This window comes from Hemitrygon akajei, chromosome 18, assembly GCF_048418815.1.
Source record: "Hemitrygon akajei chromosome 18, sHemAka1.3, whole genome shotgun sequence".
NCBI lineage: Eukaryota > Metazoa > Chordata > Chondrichthyes > Myliobatiformes > Dasyatidae > Hemitrygon > Hemitrygon akajei.
Window position 1 is genome coordinate 41,323,280 of NC_133141.1, and position 19,984 is coordinate 41,343,263.

Below are 19,984 nucleotides of genomic sequence, written 5' to 3' on the forward strand. Positions count from 1 at the left end.
GGTGGATATGTGGAATGCTCTGCCCCAGAAGGCAGTGGAAGCCAAGTCTCTGGATGCTTTCAAGAGAGTTAGATAGAGCTCTTATAGATAGTGGGGTCAAGGGACATGGGGAGAGGGCAGGAACGGAGTACTATTTGTGTATGATCAGCCATGATCATAGTGAATGGCGGTGCTGGCTAGAAGGGCCAAATGGCCTACTCCTGCACCTACTGTCTATTGAGTAAAATTCTAGAACATGTGACGTCAAAAATGGTGTACTCGAACCTTTGAAAAAGTATTCTACTGATAGATAAATCCCCAGGCCCTGAAACCATATACCCCACGGGAAGCAAGGGAAGAGATTGCTGCGCCTTTGGTTATACTCTTTGCATTTTTGCAAGATTAGAGGGTGGCAAATGTTATTCCATTGTTCAAGAAAGGTAGTAGGTATAATTCTGCAATTTATAGACCAGTGTGTCTTACAGCAGAGGTGGGCAAACAATTGAAGAGGATTCTTAGAGACAGGATTTACAATGATTTGTAGCACAGTCTTATTAAGGATTGTGAACCTAACTTTGTGAGGGGTGGATCATGCCTCATGAGCCTAATGGAATTCTTTGAGGAAGTGATAAAACAAATTCATGAAGCAATGGATGTTGTGCATATGGAATTTAGAAAGGTGTTTGATAAGATTTTCCATGGCAGGTGCATTCAGAAATTCAAGAGGCTTGGGATCCAGGGAAATTTGACTGCATACATTTGGAATTGGTTTGCCCACATAAGGCAGAGGGTAATTGTAGATGGAGTGTATTCTGCCTGGAAATTGGTGACCAGTGGTGTTCCACAGGGATATGTTTTAGAACATCTGCTCTTTGTGATTTTGATAAATGACTTGAAAGGGTGGGTTAGCAAACTAGCAGATGACATGAAGATTCGTGGCCCTGTGGATCGTGAAGGTTGTCATAAGTTACACTGGGACTTTGACAGGAAGCAGAGCTGGGCTGAGTAGTGGCAGGTGGAGTTCAATCTACAAAAGTGTGAAGAGATACACTTTGGAGGGCTGAACATGAAGGCAAAGTACAGGGTTAATGTTTTCGCTAACCGAAAGAGGATTTTCGCTTTTACAAAAAAAGACCCCCGCTTTAAACTTGTCTTTACCCCGAGAAAGACTACCATGACAATGAAGCCTTGTGTGGGCAGATGTGTGCGCATGTGTGTACATGCCAATTTTTTTCTACAAATCAGTTTTGGCTCAATCTTCCTGATTCTGTTAAGTGAAACTACACTGTACGTACGTTATTTCTACTTTATATAGGCTGTGTATTTATCATATCATTACTGCTTTTACTATATGTTAATGTCATTTTAGGTTTTATGTGTTATTTGGTTTGATTTGGTAGGTTATTTTTTGGGATCTGGGAACGCTCAAAAATTTTTCCCATATAAATTAACGGTAATTGTAACGGTACCTGTTACATAGGAACGCTCTACCTTCGGATAGCGGGGGAAACCGGAGCAAACACGAGGAGATCTGCAGATGCTGGAAATTCAAACAACACACACAAAATGCTGGTGGAACACAGCAGACCAGGCAGCATCTACAAGGAGAAGCACTGTCGACGTTTCGGGCCGAGACCCTTCGTCAGCTCCAGGGTCTCGGCCCGAAACGTCGACAGTGCTTCTCCCTATAGATGCTGCCTGGCCTGCTGTGTTCCACCAGCATTTTGTGTGTGTTGTTACCTTTTCTTCTACAGGTGTCCCCCGTTTTTCGAACGTTCGCTTTACGTCAACTCGCTGTTACGAAAGTCCTACGTTAGTTACCTGTTTTCGCTAACAGAAGGTGTTTTCACTGTTATGAAAAAAGGCAGCGGGCGAAAAAAGTCCGCGCGCGAAAAAAGTCAGCGGGCGAAAAAAGTCCGCGCGCGCGCCGAGCAGCCAAGCTCCTCCCCCGGAACTGCATTCTAGCCGGCATTGCTTAAACACGTGCCCGTGAGCATCTGTGCTTTATGTCGATTTATTTTGTACATCCTTTGGCAAGATGAGTTCTAAGGTATCGGAAAAGCCTAAAAGAGCGCGTGAGGGTGTTACACAGCGTAAAACTAGACATAATAAAGCGTTTCGATCGTGGTGAACGAAGTTTGGCTAAGGGTTTGTGGAAGTTGACGAAGATGATGTTGAAGAGGTTTTGGCATCCCATGACCAAGAACTGACAGATGAAGAGCTGATGAAGAGGAAAGGATAATAATTGAAACTGAACGCAGTAGCGAATGGTCCGAAAGTGAAGTCGTCCAGGAACTGAACGTGAAGCAACTGCGTGAGATATTCGCTGTGATTGACAACGCTGCAATGATTGCAGAAAAGTATGACTTTAATTTTGAAAGGGTACGTAGGTTTAGGGCATATTTGCAGGATGGTTTGAGTGCTAACAAAGAACTGTATGATAGAAAAATGCGCGAGGCTAAGCAGTCAAGCATACTGTCGTCTTTCAAGCCTTCCACATCAGACGACGAAACTCGACCTGCGACATCGAGGCAGGCAGACATAGAAGAAGGTTACCTGCCTGCCCTGATGGAAACAGACGACGATGAGATGACACCCCAGTCTCCTCTACCTCCTACCACCCCAACCTCCAACGACTCAGCCTATCACACCATCATCAGTGTGCTCGCTGCCTTCCCAATTTCGGTAAGTGAAACTACACTGGGCATACATTATTTCTACTTTATATAGGCTGTGTATTTTTATGTGTTATTCGGCAGCTTCATAGCTTAAAGGTTACTGGAAAGAGCGTTTCTGCCGGGAGCGCTTGCGAGCCGCGTGTTTCTGCCGAGAGCGCTTGCGTGAGAATTTCGCTGCGGTGGATGTAGAAAAGTATTCCTGCATTATATAGGCTGTGTATTTATCAGATCATTCCTGCTTTTACTATATGTTACTGTTATTTTAGGTCTTATGTGTTATTTGGCGTGATTTGGTAGGTTATCTTTTGGGTCTGCGAATGCTCACAAAATTTTTCCATATAAATGGTAATTGCTTCTTCGATTTACGACATTCCGGCTTACGAACCGTTCCAAAGGAACGCTCTACCTTCGGATAGCGGGTGAAACCTGTATTTGTTCAGGGAGGATCGGGGAAACCTAGTGGGTCCGTGCATAATTCAGCATGCTTGTTTTGAATTGAACCAATAAAGGTATTTGTCAGTTAATACAGATTCTCTGTCCCTAACTGATCATTATTGAGTGTTAATACCTGCAATGCTATACACAGAGAGAAAGGATTATGAACATTGTGTGTATTTGTGTCGATCCAATGATTAAACGAAGCCACGGGGTGGGAGTATGAAAAAGGAGCTACTGTCACAGTAGCTGGTTTAATATTGACTGTGGGAGGTGGAGGACAACAAACTTCAGGGAGTTAAGGTCCAAAAGCCAAACAAGAATTGTGTCTGTAACAATTGTGTCTAAAATGGTCCACAACACTTTTGTCATTCTTTTCACTTGTAAACATGATGTGGACGTCACTGTCCCAGAATCGAGCAATTTAAAAAGTGAACTGCTATAAACTGACAAACATCAACCCAAAATGTTTTAACACATTCACAATCCCAAAACAGATGAAATAATTCCTCTGGATATAAACCACAAGAAGAACAGTTAATTTTAATATTAGAATTAAACCTTGTCAAATAAACAGTGGTTTGATAATATCTATGTATAATTTTAAATGAAATTTCTTTAATTTTATTTCTCAATAAGGATTTATTAAATAAGCCCCAAATACTCCTCCACCTCAGATTCCCCAAGCGACTATTCCAAAAACTAACAGCCGTAGGAATAGAAGTAATGTCTTTTTGAAACAAACTTCTAATGCCTCTATTATTTTTTTAAAAGACGGAGGAAAACAAATTTTTCCTACAGCTGTACTGGATGGATCCAAACTGGGTAATTCAAAATGACGTATAAAATAAAATATGACGTATTTCTAAACAACATAATTACACCAGAAGGAATTGCATCCATAACAACAGCAAATTCTTTTGGAGTCACAGGAAATTCAAAGGTGGATAAAAACTCAGTATAACTCAATAAAGTACCGCTTGAATTAAATAACTTTTTAACTAACATAGGCATCTGTTAGTCTCGTGAGACCATGGATTTGCACCTTGGAAGGTTTCCAGGGTGCAGGCCTGGGCAGGGTTGTATGGGAGACTGGCAGTTGCCCAAGCTGCAAGCCTTCCCCTCTCCACGCCACCGATGTTGTCCAAGGGAAGGGCACTAGGACCCAAGCAGCTTGGCACCGGTGTCGGCGCAGAGCAATGTGTTGTTAAGTGTCTTGCTCAAGGACACAATACGCTGCCTCAGCTGAGGCTCGAACCAGTGACCTTCAGATCACTAGACTGATGCCTTATCTACTAGGCCATGCACCAACACTTTAACTAACAAAATATTATCAAACTAACCTTTATAAAACAAAGATGTATCCTTATAAGTTATGTTGTGATATTCCAGATAAAATAACTGAGGAGAAAAATTGTGTTTGTAAATCAAAGACCAAGATAAAAACATCTGTTTATGAAACTGAGATAAACCGAGAGGAATTTTGTCTATTTTGTAATTACATCCACTAACCTGGGAAAAGACAAAAGAAGGAATACAATTCCATATAGAAGTAGGATTACATAAAAATTGTTTAATCCAATTAATTTAAAAAGTATTTTTAAGACTGTCAAAATCAAGAAAATTTAGACCCCCCCCGTTCATGACAGCAGATTTTTTTATATAATGAACTTTGTTTTTCCATTAAAAAATTAAACAACATGGTGTCTATCAATTTACAGATTTTTTATCAATGTATAAGGGGAGAGATATATATATAAAACCCTGGAAAGACCTTCTGCTTTACAAAGCAAAACCTGGCCTTTCAAAGATAAGTCCCTTTGAAGCCACTGGTTTAATCTTTTTTTGGTTCTGTCTCTAAGAGGTTGAAAATTATCCACACACCTTATGTACAAAGTGCTGGTGGAACGCATTATGTACATAATGTGTGTGGATAATTTTCAACCTCTTATAGTCAGAACCAGGCAGCATCTATAGGAAGAAGTGCAGTCGACGTTTCGGGCCGAGACCCTTCGTCAGGACTAACTGAAAGAAAAGATAGTAGATTTGAAAGTGGGAGGGTGAGGAGGAGATCTGAAATGATAGGAGAAGACAGGAGGGGGAGGAATGAAGCTAAGAGCTGGAAAGTTGATTGGCAAAAGGGATACACAGCTAGAGAAGGGAAAGGATCATGGGACGGGAGGCCCAGGGAGAAAGAAAGGGGGAGGGGAGCACCAGAGGGAGATGGAGAGCAGGATTTTCCTTCAAACAGGTTCTCCTGCTTGAGGGACATCCTTATCCTCAATAAAGAGGATATCCAGCATCAGGGCTGAAAAGTTCACAATCACGTGCTGCCTGAAGTGCCAACAGAAAGAAGGTAGACAATGATCAAACTTTACATCTGCTCCTATAAGAAGCCATGACAAAAAAAATGTTCAAGCCATCAGATTTCTGAACAATGAGTGAACTAACTTATGAACACTGCCTCACTATTTTCCCTTCCTTTTGCACGACTTATAAATTACAATGAGAAATGCTTATAAAAATTAAATATCTCATTGTGATTTATAGTATTATGTTGCATTGTATTGCTGCTGCAAAACAACAAATTCAGATTCTGAAGTTCAACAATGAGAATAGACTGTATTAGACCAAAGCTTCCTACTCATTGCAGCAGGTTCAGAAAACAAAACTCTCATTGTAATGAAAACCATTAACTTAATTAGTAAACATTAAAGAAGTTTCCATTCTTCAACATTAAATAATTAGTCTGACCCTTTTAAGTTGTTCATTTGGTTTTATTTTACAATTTATCAAAAAATCTCCACCAAAATCAGTTTATCATTTAAATCGGTATTAATGACAATGAGACACTGATTGTAAAAGAGAAAATTAAAACACCAAAGCAGTTCCCTGCAACTACCTTTCTCATTTATAAATTTTCAATTCATGTTCATTGCAAATTCATTGTTAATGACTTATCAAAGTGATCATTTGTGCAAGTACATTTACAATGTTATCTATTATATAAAAGCAAACTGCATGATTAACAGACCAGTGAGAGTGAAACAAAATGTGCACTGAACCCTCAAAACTTCCATGTGCCCTGCATTTACTTTTGTCCGCAGAGCTATTTTTCTTAAGTGAGAAATTAAGATTACATTTCTGAGTGAATTTCCTGTTTTTATTTACATGAGCAAAATGTTACAGCAAACGTACAAAATGCAACTTGGTTTAAAAAAATTACAAAAGCAAAGTAGTCAGGCATCTTTGCACCATGCTGTCATTGTTTATTGACAGGCAATGCTGAAGTCACAGACTCCACAGAGTGAAAAGTGGGAAGCTCACTGTGGTATGCATTTTGGTGAAAGAATCTGTTTTTTTCAAGTTCCCTTATTGATTTAAATAAGCCACAATTGCAACCTGGTGATTGTTTCTGTAATGCACATCATCTTTGTGAATCATTCGATATCCAGGCAGAGCATTTAATGTCTCAATTACTTGTGTACATTGACAGTAGAAACTGCATGCAGTGAGATGGAAACTTGAACAGTTAAACACTCTGGACCTTTGTAAAGAAAACAACGCATTGTGGGTACCAATGGCCAGCCCATGCAATTACCACGGCATTCAAACAAATTTCAGTAATCCCATTTACTGAACAGACTGAGTTACAGATTAGTTTATTTAACTGACTTCACAGTCTGTAAGATTTGAACGCCTGAACTTTTGTCCATCTCATTCACAAATATCTTCACTTATCCAAGAGTCCCATTTCTTTGATCTTGAAGTAAAAAAATTTCTCCAGCATATTGGCACATTTGCAGTATTCACTTTCAGGGGGATTATATTCACGGCAGTTTGTGATGATGCGTTGAACATCTGCAATAAATAACTTCTTGGAAACATAGTAACGATTCTTCAAACGGTCACTCATACTCTTCAAGTCTAAGGCAAAAATAAAAAAAAAAACAGGATCTTTTAGCACATAGAAGGAACTTCTTTTCAATTTATTTCAAAAGAAGAAAATCAAACAATGGTAAATAATGGATTTTATGATCATGGCACAGACTTGACAGGCTGACTGTCAATCTTTTATGCCACTGTCACTCTGTGATCCTCCTCATAAGGTCTGCACCTTAAACAAGGTGGCAGTTTGCAATATTAATGAACATACTCATTAACCTATAGAGTACTTTGTAAAAGTCTAAGGTACATACAAACCCCATTTCCAGAAAAGTTGGGATATTTTCCAAAACGCAATACAAACAAAAATCTGTGATATGTTAATCCATGTGAACCTTTATTTAACTGACAAAAGTACAAAGAAAAGATTTTCAATAGTTTTACTGACCAGCTTAATTGTATTTTGTAAATATACACAAATTTAGAATTTGATGGCTGCAACACACTCAACAAAAGTTGGGACAGAGTTAAAATAAGATTGAAACGTGCACAGAATATTCAAGTAACACCGGTTTGGAAGACTCCACATTAAGCAGGCTAATTGGTAGGCTTGGGCCCAGGTGGCTATAATTGTCACAGTAGCATGACGGTTTCTTAGGCAGTGCTGCCTGAGGGTTCGAAGATCACTCGCATTCAACAGTGGTTTCCGACCTTGCCCTTTACACACTGAGATGTCTCTGAATTCTCTGAATCTTTTCACAATATTATGTACTGTAGATGTTGAAGGACCTAAATTCTCTGCAATCTTGCATTGGGAAATGTTCCTTTTGAACTAACTAACAATTCTCTCACGAATTTTGGCACAAAGGGGTGAGCCACGACCTATCCTTGCTTGCAAAGACCGAGCCTTTGATGGACGCTACTTTTATACCCAGTCATGATACCTCACCTGCTACCAATTAGCCTGTTTTTTTCCAAAAACTAGCTGACTCATCTGACCACAACACACGGTTCCACAGTCTTTCGGTCCATCTGAGATGAGCTGGGGTAGCAGGTGAGGTATCATTACTGGGTATAAAAGTAGCGTCCATCAAAGGCTCGGTCTTTGCAAGCAAGGATAGGTCGTGGCCTATTGCAAACTGAGAGTGGGAAAGGGCCAGGGAGAGGGGAATCATGGTTGGGAAAAGGGGAAGGGGGAGGGGAGGGAGCAGAAAGCAAAAGAGACACATTCTGTAATGAATACAAAATACAATTAAGTTGGTCAGTAAAACTATTGAAAATGTTTTCTTTGTACTTTTGTCAGTTAAATAAAGGTTCACATGGATTAACATATCACAGATTTTTGTTTTTATTGCATTTTGGAAAATATCTCAACTTTTCTGGAAATGGAGTTTGTATATCTAGCTAGGGTCCTAAGACTTTTGCACAGTACCATTGTCATTTTATCTATTGCACTGTACTGATGCCACAAAAAAACCCACAAATTTCATGACACACGTGAGTGATGATAAACCTGATTCTGATATGGGTCTTTATTGCAAACTGAGAATGGGAAAGGGCCAGGGAGAGGGGAATCATGGTTGGGAAAAGGGGAAGGGGGAGGGGAGGGAGCAGAAAGCAAAAGAGACACATTCTGTAATGATCAATAAACCAAATGCTTGGAATCAAGTGACCTTGCCTGGAGCCTCAGGGCTGGATGTGACTGCACTTGCAACACCCACCCCACGTGCTGTACCCCGCTCCTGGCACTCTCCTCTCCCACCTGGCCCACACCCTCGCCGTGCGGTGCTCCACCCTTGCTGTTCCCAACATGCTTTGTTTCTGCCAGATTTCAAATTCACTGTGCTCCATGTTGACAAATATAGTACTGTGGAAAAGGTTTGGGCACCCTAGCTATATATATGTGCCTAATACTTTTGCACAGTACTGTAAAAGGCCAAAATGAACAATTTTTAGAAACTGTTAGCCTGGCTTAGTAAAGAATAGAGAATGTGATTATAAACCCACAATAGTAACTGCATGAAAATGAAATCCAAGTAAAATTCTTTTATAAAAGCAATGAATGAGACTAATCAAAATATATTGTGTCCATTACAATATATCCACATTCAAATTCAATTAACTGATGCAAAATACAAAATGTTGGTAAGCTCATATAATTACTATTTTTGAGCCTCTCATTAATAAATCAGTTTTGCTCAGCTGGGTTATATGAGAATCCATTTCAAATGTTGATGAACTAACAACAGAAACTAATGGCACTTTTGCTCAAACATTAATCTGATCAAATAGTTAATTAAAAAGTAAATAGCACTGTACACTGAGTTAATTATCTAAATATTTTCAATCTCCTTTACTATCTTAAAGCTGAATGAGCAAAACTAAGTACATGCAGTTACTGAAACATACCAATTGGAAAGCGAATAATTTCATAGTAATCTGGAGCTTCAGACTTCTTCACTGGTTCCATGAAAGGCCAGGCACTAGGATGGCTCTGAAAAAAGTTGAAGTACACAGGACAGTTGATATGAAAATAAACTACAGGCAGTCTAAGTAATAAGCTACGCCTTGATTCAATTCCATGAAGCAGGTGGATGTGACTTTGTAAACCCCTATATTGCAAGTTCACAACCACAGCACGGTGGTTATTGAAGGGTGCCCCTAGAAGCTGGTACTTGCCGGTGGGAAATAAAATCAGGGCAAGCTTTGTCTAGTGCATCCACTAAAAGATTCTGAAAGCAGAACAGTACAGGTTGTTTCTGAAGATGATACCTATTTACCATCTCAACCCAAATGTGTTATATGAAGACCCAAAAGGGTAGTGAAACTTTAACAATGACTTCAAAACACGAACTTTAAAGACACAGAGAGGTACAACACAGAAACGGGCCCATCAATCCATGTCTAAGATCAAACAACCACTTACATTAAGCCCTATTTAATTCTCTCCACATTCTCAATAGCCAACCCCGAGCGCTACCTCTCACCTACACACTAGGGGCAACTTAGTGGCCAACAAACCTACCAACCCACACATCTTTGGAAAGTGGGAGGAAACCAGAGCACCCAGAGGAAGCCTACATAATCAGAGCAACAATGTGTAAACTCCATGCAAACAGCGGCCAAGGTTAGAATTGAGCCCGAGTCTCTGGCTGAGACACAGCTGCACTGCTGTGCTGCCAAAGTTCACTCAATTTCAAATCAAGCTGTATGATTTAAATCTTTTAGCAAAAAAATGACCATTCAACATCAGAAGGCTAGAAATCAACCTAGTGCCACTGCATTTACATAAGAATATTTTTTAACTATGTTGGAAGGACATCCTTAGAATACTGTTCTCAAAACCTTTATTTGTGCCAGTAGATTTTTCAAAGAATTGTGCAGCTGATCTGGATCCTTCAATTCTTTTCTGGAATACAAACACAGTAGAAATTGATCAGAATATATATTATCATAGATTGAATTTCCACAGTTGTTAACAGAAAGATATATAATTGACTGACTGGCAGGATCTTGATTCAAGCATGAAATATCATCTCTATTAAATATGTTGGTGTAAAGAATGAAAAACATGTTTGTTTGCCATATATATTCAGTATTAATTTATTTAGTCAACTTTAAAATGCTGGTTGACTGAACAAATAACTTTTTTTTTACAGCTGACTTCATAAAACGTCACTGCAATAATACATAGATCATATACTTAGGATACTAAATGAGCACAAAAGCAGAATAAACTTCATTTCACAAAGGAAAGCAATACATTTGTATGGTTCCTAATTCAAAAGTCAATAAACTTAATTCAAGTACTTTAGAGAGCAGAAAACAACCTGTTAATAGTAATTCTTTAGGATCCAGCTCTTCATTTAAGAACATTAAGCATATTCATTCTACATCCCAAGGATATGCTTGTAGGTTAATTGTCTCCTACAAGTCAGGTTTATAATAAAAAGAATTAAAGGGGAATTGATAGGCATATGTGAGAAAATGTATTGAAAGTGTACAGGGAAATAGGGTGAATGAGGCTCTTTCTGTCAAGATTCATTAATGTCTGTGAATTAACTTTGCCTTGGAAAGTTGGTTCCATTGAAAATAATGCACATGATGTCTCTGGGGAAAAAAACTAAAAAGTAATTGGGGCTGTGGGCACAGAAAGTAGATTTATAATGAGTTGGAATTAATATAATGATAGCTACAAATATAGCTCCCTCTTAACTAGGTTTCTTAAACTCATTAGAAAAAAACTGGTAATTATTCAAACTTAAAAACAAATACTTAAAGATATTATGATTAGTTTATAAGCACTTCGAAATAGATATCAGAAACAGGTTTATTATCATTGGCATACGTCAACACAGTTGTTGTTTTGTGTTAGCAACAGGTTGCAATACATAATAAAAGCTATGAATTCCAATAAGTAAATATAAAGACTAAATTAAATAAGTAGTGCAAAAAGAGAGGGGAAGAGGTCAGATAGTGTTTCTGGATTCATTGTGCATTCAAAAATCTGATGGCGGAGAGGAAGAAGCTGCTTCTGAAATGCTGAATGTGTGACTTCAGGCTCCTGTACCTCATCCTTAATTGTAGCAATGAGAAGAGGGCATGACCTGGGTGGTAGAGATCCTTAATGATGGATACCGTATTTTTGAGGCATCGCCTTTTGAAGGTGTCCTTGATGCTGAGGAAGCTAGTGCCCATCATAGAGCTGCCTGAGTTTACAATTTTCTGCAGCTTTGTCCAAACTTGTGCAGTGGCTGCTCCATACCAGGCAGTGATGCAACCAGTTAGAATGCTCTCCATGGTATATCGATAGAAATTTGCTAGAGTATTTGGTGACATACCAAGTCTCCTCAAATTCCCAACAAAATATAGCTGCTGTCCTGCCTCCTTTGTAATTGCATCAATATGTTGCATCCAGGATAGACCTTCAAAGACGATGACACCCAGGAACTTGAAACTGCTCACTCTTTCTATTTCTGATCTCTTGATGAGGACTGTTGTGTGCTCTCTTGACTTCCTGAAGTCCACAACCAATTTCTTGGTCTTATTGACATTGGGTGCAAGGTTATTGATAAAACTTCATAAATCCAATACTTATTAATGAATGCTCCTCCAATAGAAACAGGAGTATTCAATGCACTAACCCCCACCCTCTATTCTCAACACTGGCAATAAAGAAGCACCATTATAACAAGGTCTGGATGTCACACAGAAATACTGACTGACATCAATTACCACTATCAAATGCTTGGTAATGATCATTCCTAAGAAAAAGCAAGCCATCTCTTTGAACTACAACATTATTTTCATCCCACCAAACATCAACATATTCTGAGCCCAAAACTAAATTCAGACAACCAAATTCAACATTATGGTTGTAAAAACAACAGCAGCACTCAACTATCTATAAAACTCAAGTGAAGAATGTGATGGAATTCTCTATAGTCACCTAGATAGAGTTTAAAAACACAAAATCACAAATCGTGTCTGTGATTCTACTTATCATCAGTGTACTGTGGCTGCCACAGCTGGAGCACCATCATCCTCCCATGAACTTCAAAATAAATACCTCTGAACTGAATCAAGTGTCAGCAATAGTCAAGAAGATAAGAGCAACAATACTGTGGACAGAATTACCTCCAAATCACACACCATGTTGACTTGAATGTACATCTCTATTCTTTTAATGTTGAGTGAATTTACTAACTAACATTATGAGAGCACCATTAACACAATTATCATACCTTATTGTCTGCCAGCACTGCATTTTCTCTGTAACTATCACACTTTAATTTTACATGCTGTTCTTGTTTTCCCTTGTACTACCTCAATTCACTGTTGTAATTAAATGATCTGTATGGATGGCACACAAGCTTTTCACTGCACCTTGGTACATGTGACAATAAACCAATTTACCAATTTAGTTATGGCAATTTTTTTGCTATGGCTCTCATCCAGTCATTATTTTCTTAAGATTCAAATTTTGAAATACTTTGCATTTTCCCCTAACTTCAACATGCCAGCATTTCTGCATAACTTATATGGAAACAAAAAGCACTGACCAATTGTTCTTACCCTTTATCCTTGCCACTAGGTTTCCATCCAGTTTCCTCTGTTAAAGGGAAAGAACAAATTAAAAGAGAATTCTTTTCCTTATCACTATCCACTTAGTAGCCACCTTATTAGGTACATTTGTGCACTTGCTTGTTAATATCTAATCAGCCATTCGTGTGGCAGCAACCTTTTATTATGCCACAATGCCTTACCATTAACCAGTTTGGGAACTCCTGACATAAAGGCATAGAGAGACATGGCCAAGAGGCTCAGTTGTAGTTCAGACCAAACTTCAGAATAGGGAAGAAATATGATCTAAGTGACTTTGTGGAATGATTGTTGGTGCCAGACAGTATCTCAGAAACTGCTGATCTCCTGGGATTTTCACACACAAGATTCTCTAGAGTTTAGAGTGCGAAAAACAAAAAACATTCGGTGAGCAGCAGTTCTGTGGGCGAAACTGCCTTGTTAATGAGAGAGGTCAAAGGAGAATGGCCAGATTATTCAAGCTGACAGGAAGGCAACAGTAACTCAAATAACCACATATATGCAGAAGAACACCTCTGAATGCACAACATGTTGAACCTCAAAGTGGATGGGCTACAGCAGAAATTCAACTACAGATTTGCATCAATGAAAAATATAGTATGAAAATTCAAAACTTTACTTCACTTCCTTGGGTATGAGAGATCACCTTAATATTACATGGAGCACATATTGGCAGCTTACTTAATAGAAAGTAGGATTAAAAGGTAAAATTTAGACAATGTACACTAATGCTCATGGCAAGGAAAGCAAAAATCCAAAATAAAAACAGAAAATATAGAAATATTCAGCAAGTCAGGGGACATTTGTGGAGAGAAGTCATCACAGGTTAGTGATCCTTCATCAGAACGTGATGCTCATGGTATACTGTCACACATTATTTTACAACAGGAATTTTGAATCATTCATTTGAAATGAATATGTTGTAAGGCAGCTAAAATAATTTTAGATATTGGGCACCAGTACAAGTAGTTATAACATTCCTTCTGAGGACTAGCTTTGAAACTATTCTTTTAACGCTCAACACGATAAAAGACAATTTATTAAATCCAATCACACAGCCAGTTCAATCCCCTCCTGAATCTCTCAAAATGTGGGTACAACCTCACTTACAATGTGCCACAAACAGCGGAGAGTAAATGTTGTTGAAAGTATCCTGACTGGATGCATCGTGGTCTGGCACAGAAGCATTAGAAACTGTAGAGTGCGTGGACTTGGCCCAATACATCATAGGCACCACTAAATTATCTCAAGAAGACACCTATCATCAAAGATCCTCACCATCTGGGCTATGCCATCTTCTTGCAAATAACATTGGGCAGGAGGCACAGAAAACTTTATCCCTCCAAGCCCTGCCTGCCCATGTACCTATCCAAGTGCTTTTTAAGTGATACTATTGTACCTGTACATGACTTCTTATGGCAGCTCACCGCATATACTCACATCCTTCTGCATGACAAGGTTGCCCCTCATGTCTGTTTTAAATCTTTCCCTCCTCACGCTAAATCTATGGACATTAGTTTTGGACTGCCTACCCTGGGGGAAAGAATGTTATCATACACATTATGCCTTTCATAATTATAAATGTTTCTATTAAGTCACCCCTCATTCTCCTACTAAGGAATTGTTACTGCATGCTCGTGCTTTTATTTTCTGTTCTCTCTCTTCACCCAGCTTTCCTTGTTTTAGTTATGCCAAGCCGCTGTCAATCTGTTGGACCTGCATTCTTGTCAGGACTGCTCCAATCGGGATTTGTAGAGCACAATTTAAAGATGCTGGCATCCAGGAACCAGGGAGAAGAGAGAGTGCTGCTGGGGAGAATCGACTGTTAAGGAATCGCACTAGTTTCCATATTAACAAACCTGTAGTCTTTGTGTTCTGGCCTATGTTTTTGTATTGTGGATTTTGGATTTGGAACACTTCCTTGGATTTGGTTGCCCTGGATTACTTCTTTAAATATATTGTAAATAGGACCGCCTGTGCCTGCCTTGTCCTTTTCACATCACAAATAACATACAACACTGAGGGTGGACTTGTTTTTATGGTGCTTCCCCAACACCCCTAAACTACAGCCAACAAGGGAATGAAACAGGAATAAAGACCTAACCTGGCTAACCGCACCTTATAACTCAGGCCTTTTAGTCCTGGCAACATCCCTGTAAATGTTTTCTGCATGCTTTCCAGCTTAACCACATCTTTCCTATAACAGAGCAACCAAAACTCCACAGTACTCCAAGTGTGGCCTCACCAGTAACTTAAATCAACTGCAATATCGAGTCCCAACTCCTATAATCAGTACCCTGACTGATGGTCAGCATGCTAAACACCATTTTCACCACTCTGAGAACATGTGACACCACTTCCAATGAACTATGCACTTGCACTCCTCAGTCCCTCTGTTCCATTATACATCCTTCTGTCCTACCATTCATCGTACAAGTCCTACACAAGTTTGACTTTTGCTCAGTGGTCAACATGTGCAATTTTTTAATCATAGAAGCTAAGTTACCAGATATATTTAAGGAGGTAGAAGGAGCTCAAAGTTCAAAGTAAATTTATTATTAAAGTACATAGGTGTCACCACATACAACCTTGTGATTCATTTTCTTGCAGGCTATATCAATAAATCTATAGAATAATAACCATAACAGAATCAATGAAAGACTAACTTGAGTGTTCATCTAGTGTGAAAAAGGCAACTGTGCAAATACAAACAAAAGGAAATAATGATAATAAATAAGCAATAAATAAATATTGAGAACGTTAGTTGAAGAGTTCTTGAAAGTGAGTCCATGGGTTGTGGGAACATTTCTGTGATGGGGCAAGTGAAGTTGAGTGGTTACCCCTTTTGATTTATGATCCTGATAATGGTTCCTGAACCTGGTGGTATGAGTCCTGAGGCTCCTGTAAGTTTTTCCTGATAGCAGCAGCAAGAGAGCATGAAATGGGTGGGGGTGAAGGGAGTGGGGGGGGGGGGGCACTGATGATGGATGCTGCTTTCCTGCAACAGTTTTGTGTAGATGTGCACAATAGTGGGGAGGGCTTTACCCGTCATTGTCTGGGGTGTATATGGCCAACGGCCAATTCCTGCCCCTCATTTGATCCTATGTAGTCTTCCTTTGTTTCACTTTTAAAAATTTTATAACTACACATTTTGAACTTAAATAGCCCAAAGCTTCCAGAGGTTGAAGCATGCTGCAGACCTCAAAGAAAGCTGCTACAAATATATAGTGAACTGTGATGAAAAATTTCCCTGTCTCCTGTTGTCACATCTCAATTCAATGGAGATCCAAAACCCTAGCAATTGTGACATGATCAGACTGGCTGACCAGCCACCACATTAAATAATCTGAATAGCATCAGTTGGTGCAAAATTCACAACTTTTAATTATCTATTTAAACTATAATAATAGTGTTAAATAAAGAGGAACAACTGCACATAAGTTGAACCTGAAGTATCACAAGTTCAAAACTTATTCAGCAATAAAAGTTGGTAGGCGTATACTCTCAGGTCTCGTACTCTCAGTCGCTTCACGCCACGGAAACTGGCATAAGCACCGGCCTGATGAGCCTATAAAGCTCTGGACAGACTTTAACTTTAACTCTCCACTGAAGGGATTTGGCATGACCATGAGATCCAAGATTTAATAAAAACACAAGTTTTTTTGGATTAGAAACTCCATCATTCCTCAAGTGAAAACAAAGAATCTGAAGGCCAACATCAACAGAAACCTGCAACTAGCAAAGATGGAGGGAGCACAGGAGGTCCTCAGCAACTTGCTGATAATGCACTGTCAGGATGCACTTTAGTGTGAGCCAAGAATTTAAACAAATTAATCAAGGACACCGAGACAATGAATAAGAATGAGCACCTCTTCAACCATGCCTTCATTCTTGACGTGAGCACCCTTTACGTGCCCACGTGACACTAAAATATTCAGCCAGGCTCAGCACCACCCCTGGTCATATGGTAAAATAAGAAACAGCAAGGGTTAAGAAGCTGACAGTATCCTTGATTCAGTTTTGATAAAGAGTACTTCAGACACAAGTCCACAACCTGGTGTCCACAAATGAGCAGGACATGCCTGGTTATCTCAGTTACCCTAATGCTGATCATCCAAGAAAGGATACAAATCTGATTGTAGTAACACAACAAAGGGTTCTCTGATCTGTCTTCTGCAAGGAAACTCATCATTATTGTGCTTATCAATTGCCGCTTCCATGCTGCCACAGAGCTGCAGCCTGAATCATGGTGCTCATTCTGTCCATCTTTAAGCAAGATGGGAAAACAGCATCAGCTAGCATAAAGGTCTTCTTTGGACCTCAAACAATTTTGATTCATTCTAACATTGAAGAAGAACAATTAGTTAAATATCTTTCTCAAATCTGTGCACCTGAGAAATTCATCGCCATTTTCCATCTACTCCTCTACAGGACCAGGGAAAAATTTTAGCCTACGTTGCACCTATTTCAAATTCAGATCAGTCCAATTTCAGTCATTGTTTTACAGTAGTAGATGACACAAGTTTCAAGTCCACTTGCATTCCTTCATAGGAGCATAACTCAAATCAGGCCTTGCATTTAGAATCCACAGGAAAAGATGGCTTTTTACTAACCAGCCTCACTAAACGATATTACACCCTGACAGTGATCCACAACTAGACCCTAAAGTTTGTGAACTGCTTCTATAACTCAGGAGCCAACTCTCAAAGGCTTTAATATTACTGGCACACACAGTCTACCAGACAGCAGTGCTTCCCTACCTTTCGCATAGACCTGAAACATGAATTACACAAAGTACTGTAGTATTAGTGATATCACCACATTATTTTCCAAAGCCACTGAGAGGATAAGTAAACCAAATGTCAACATTCTCTTGGACGCCAACATCCCCAAGCACCAACACCCTAATAAAACCTGGAGATTAGTTGGCTCTGGCCAACAGGCCACATTATTCTTATGCCTGACACCAAACTCCAGAAAGAGTTAAGTCACCTTCAAGTTCCATCACAGACAAGAGATTACCAGGTAGATGGAGGAAAGGAAAGTGAGTTTTTTTAAATATAAAAAGTTCAATATCCTCTTCATTCCCCTTGCACACACAGCTCTAACTGCAGCAATACTTGCGATGGCATTAAGAACCTAAACTCTTTGTCAGAAGCAGCCAGAAACCCATCACACACAGGAGTGCATAAATGTAATTCAAATTAGCAGTGTCACTCCTACATTTTAATTTCCATCTCCAGTTTCCATTTCTTTTTAGCAAAACAGCCAGAATACTACAAAACATGGAAAATGTTTGTACTTGGTGACATACAAGTAGAAATTTTACTCAAGGTGAAGAATTTTTGGAACTCTTTCCCTGGAAGGAAGTAGAGACTCGGTTACTGAGTTCAATCAAAACAAAAGTTGATATGAAGGCATATGGACCACGTGGAAAAATGATGCTGAAGAGATAAGATGATCTTGATGACTAGCAGAGCATTCCCCAAGCATCAGATGGCTTATTCCTAGTGCAATTCTCTATATTCTTGATTTTAAAACATTCCAACTGGATAAATATAAATGGAACAAACATTCTAACATTGTATCTACTACATATTTCCAGTGTATTATTTACTATAGCTATTACATTATCATGTTCAATGACCTTCAGCATTTCTAAGCATTCTGTATTCACTCTTCAGAAATGAAACACTTACGAATTCCAGGTATACTCTCTATGGGTATCTGCCGAACTCCTTCCTTGAAGCAGGTGAGGCCTGGGTAAACCTTCCGGATTTGTGCCTGCTTTCGCTCAATCAGCTTCTTTATGATCTGAAAATGAAGTAAAAATGGATTACTTCAATAGAATAAATATTAGATATCTCGTACTAGTTCATTTTTGAACAACTTATTCATTTTGCTAAAACCATAAATGTCTTCCACATTCAGTGATTGCCCAGTGTGTATAGTATCTTGTTGCTATGGAACTATCACTTGACAGGAACACAATTCATTTTTAAATAGTCTGTACGGTATTAGTCAGGAGCTACTGTCTTAATCAGTGTATGTTGACATGATCACTTTCATGGCTCAACTAAAAGTACTTTCACCTGAGAAGAAAGCACATGGGTTCAAGTCCCACTCCAACTTGAGCACAGAATTCACTGCCTACATTCCACATAGTACTGACAGAGTATTATTGGTGCCTGATGAGACATTAAGCATTAAAAACATATCTACTTTCTCAGGAAGATATAGAAGAACCAAAGGCTTCATATTAAAGAAGAACAGGAAAATTTCCCAATGTCCTAGCTAATTTTTAATCTTCAAGTCACCCAATCAGTATTACTAAATCAGATTATCTGGGCCTAATGGGTCAGGTATATTGGCTCAGCTATGCTCCCGCACCACCCAACCTGTCGAGCACATCATTTTTCTCTGCATCTTACAACTCCTACATTCTTTAACTCCGTTTTTCTTTGTCTAAGTTCTCGATCTCCAATTCTCTCATTGATAGACAACCTGGTTTACAGTTTATCTCGTTTTATCTCATTAGACACTCTTCACCCTCCTTTACCATCCCTGAAATTCAACGACCTTCTATCCTCTCCTTCTCAGTTGAAATGAAAGGTCTCAACCCAAGATATTAACCATGTTTCACTTCCCACTGACATGCTGAGTACATCGAACATTTTCTGTTTCTTCTTCATTATTTGGTCATTATCATGTTGCAACACGTGGGTTTTTGATTAAAAGCTGACGTATGAATTTACTATTTAAATAACAGATAAGAATACATATGGAGATAAGTATATATAGTATGATAAAAGTGAGAAGATGGGATTAGCATGGATGGGTACCCACTGCTCAGCACAGACGTAGTTAGCCAAAAGCCTTGTTTCCACACTGTGTGCCTTTTTCAC

General features: G+C 39.0%; 1 protein-coding gene across 4 annotated transcripts in view; it reads right to left on the reverse strand.

Annotated features, from left to right (window-relative positions):
* Positions 1–5,848: 5,848 nt before the first annotated feature.
* The window catches only part of kat2a (K(lysine) acetyltransferase 2A), a 57,806-nt gene continuing 43,670 nt past the window's right edge, over positions 5,849–19,984 (reverse strand). For all 4 annotated transcript variants that reach the window (XM_073071479.1, XM_073071480.1, XM_073071482.1 and 1 more), the window contains 5 exons: positions 18,779–18,893; positions 13,053–13,089; positions 10,323–10,386; positions 9,387–9,471; positions 5,849–7,019 (listed from right to left, as the gene is read on the reverse strand). In XM_073071479.1, coding sequence (XP_072927580.1) covers positions 6,826–7,019; positions 9,387–9,471; positions 10,323–10,386; positions 13,053–13,089; positions 18,779–18,893 — 495 coding nt within the window. In that variant the 3' untranslated portion in view covers positions 5,849–6,825. The remainder of the gene's footprint in view (positions 7,020–9,386; positions 9,472–10,322; positions 10,387–13,052; positions 13,090–18,778; positions 18,894–19,984) is intronic.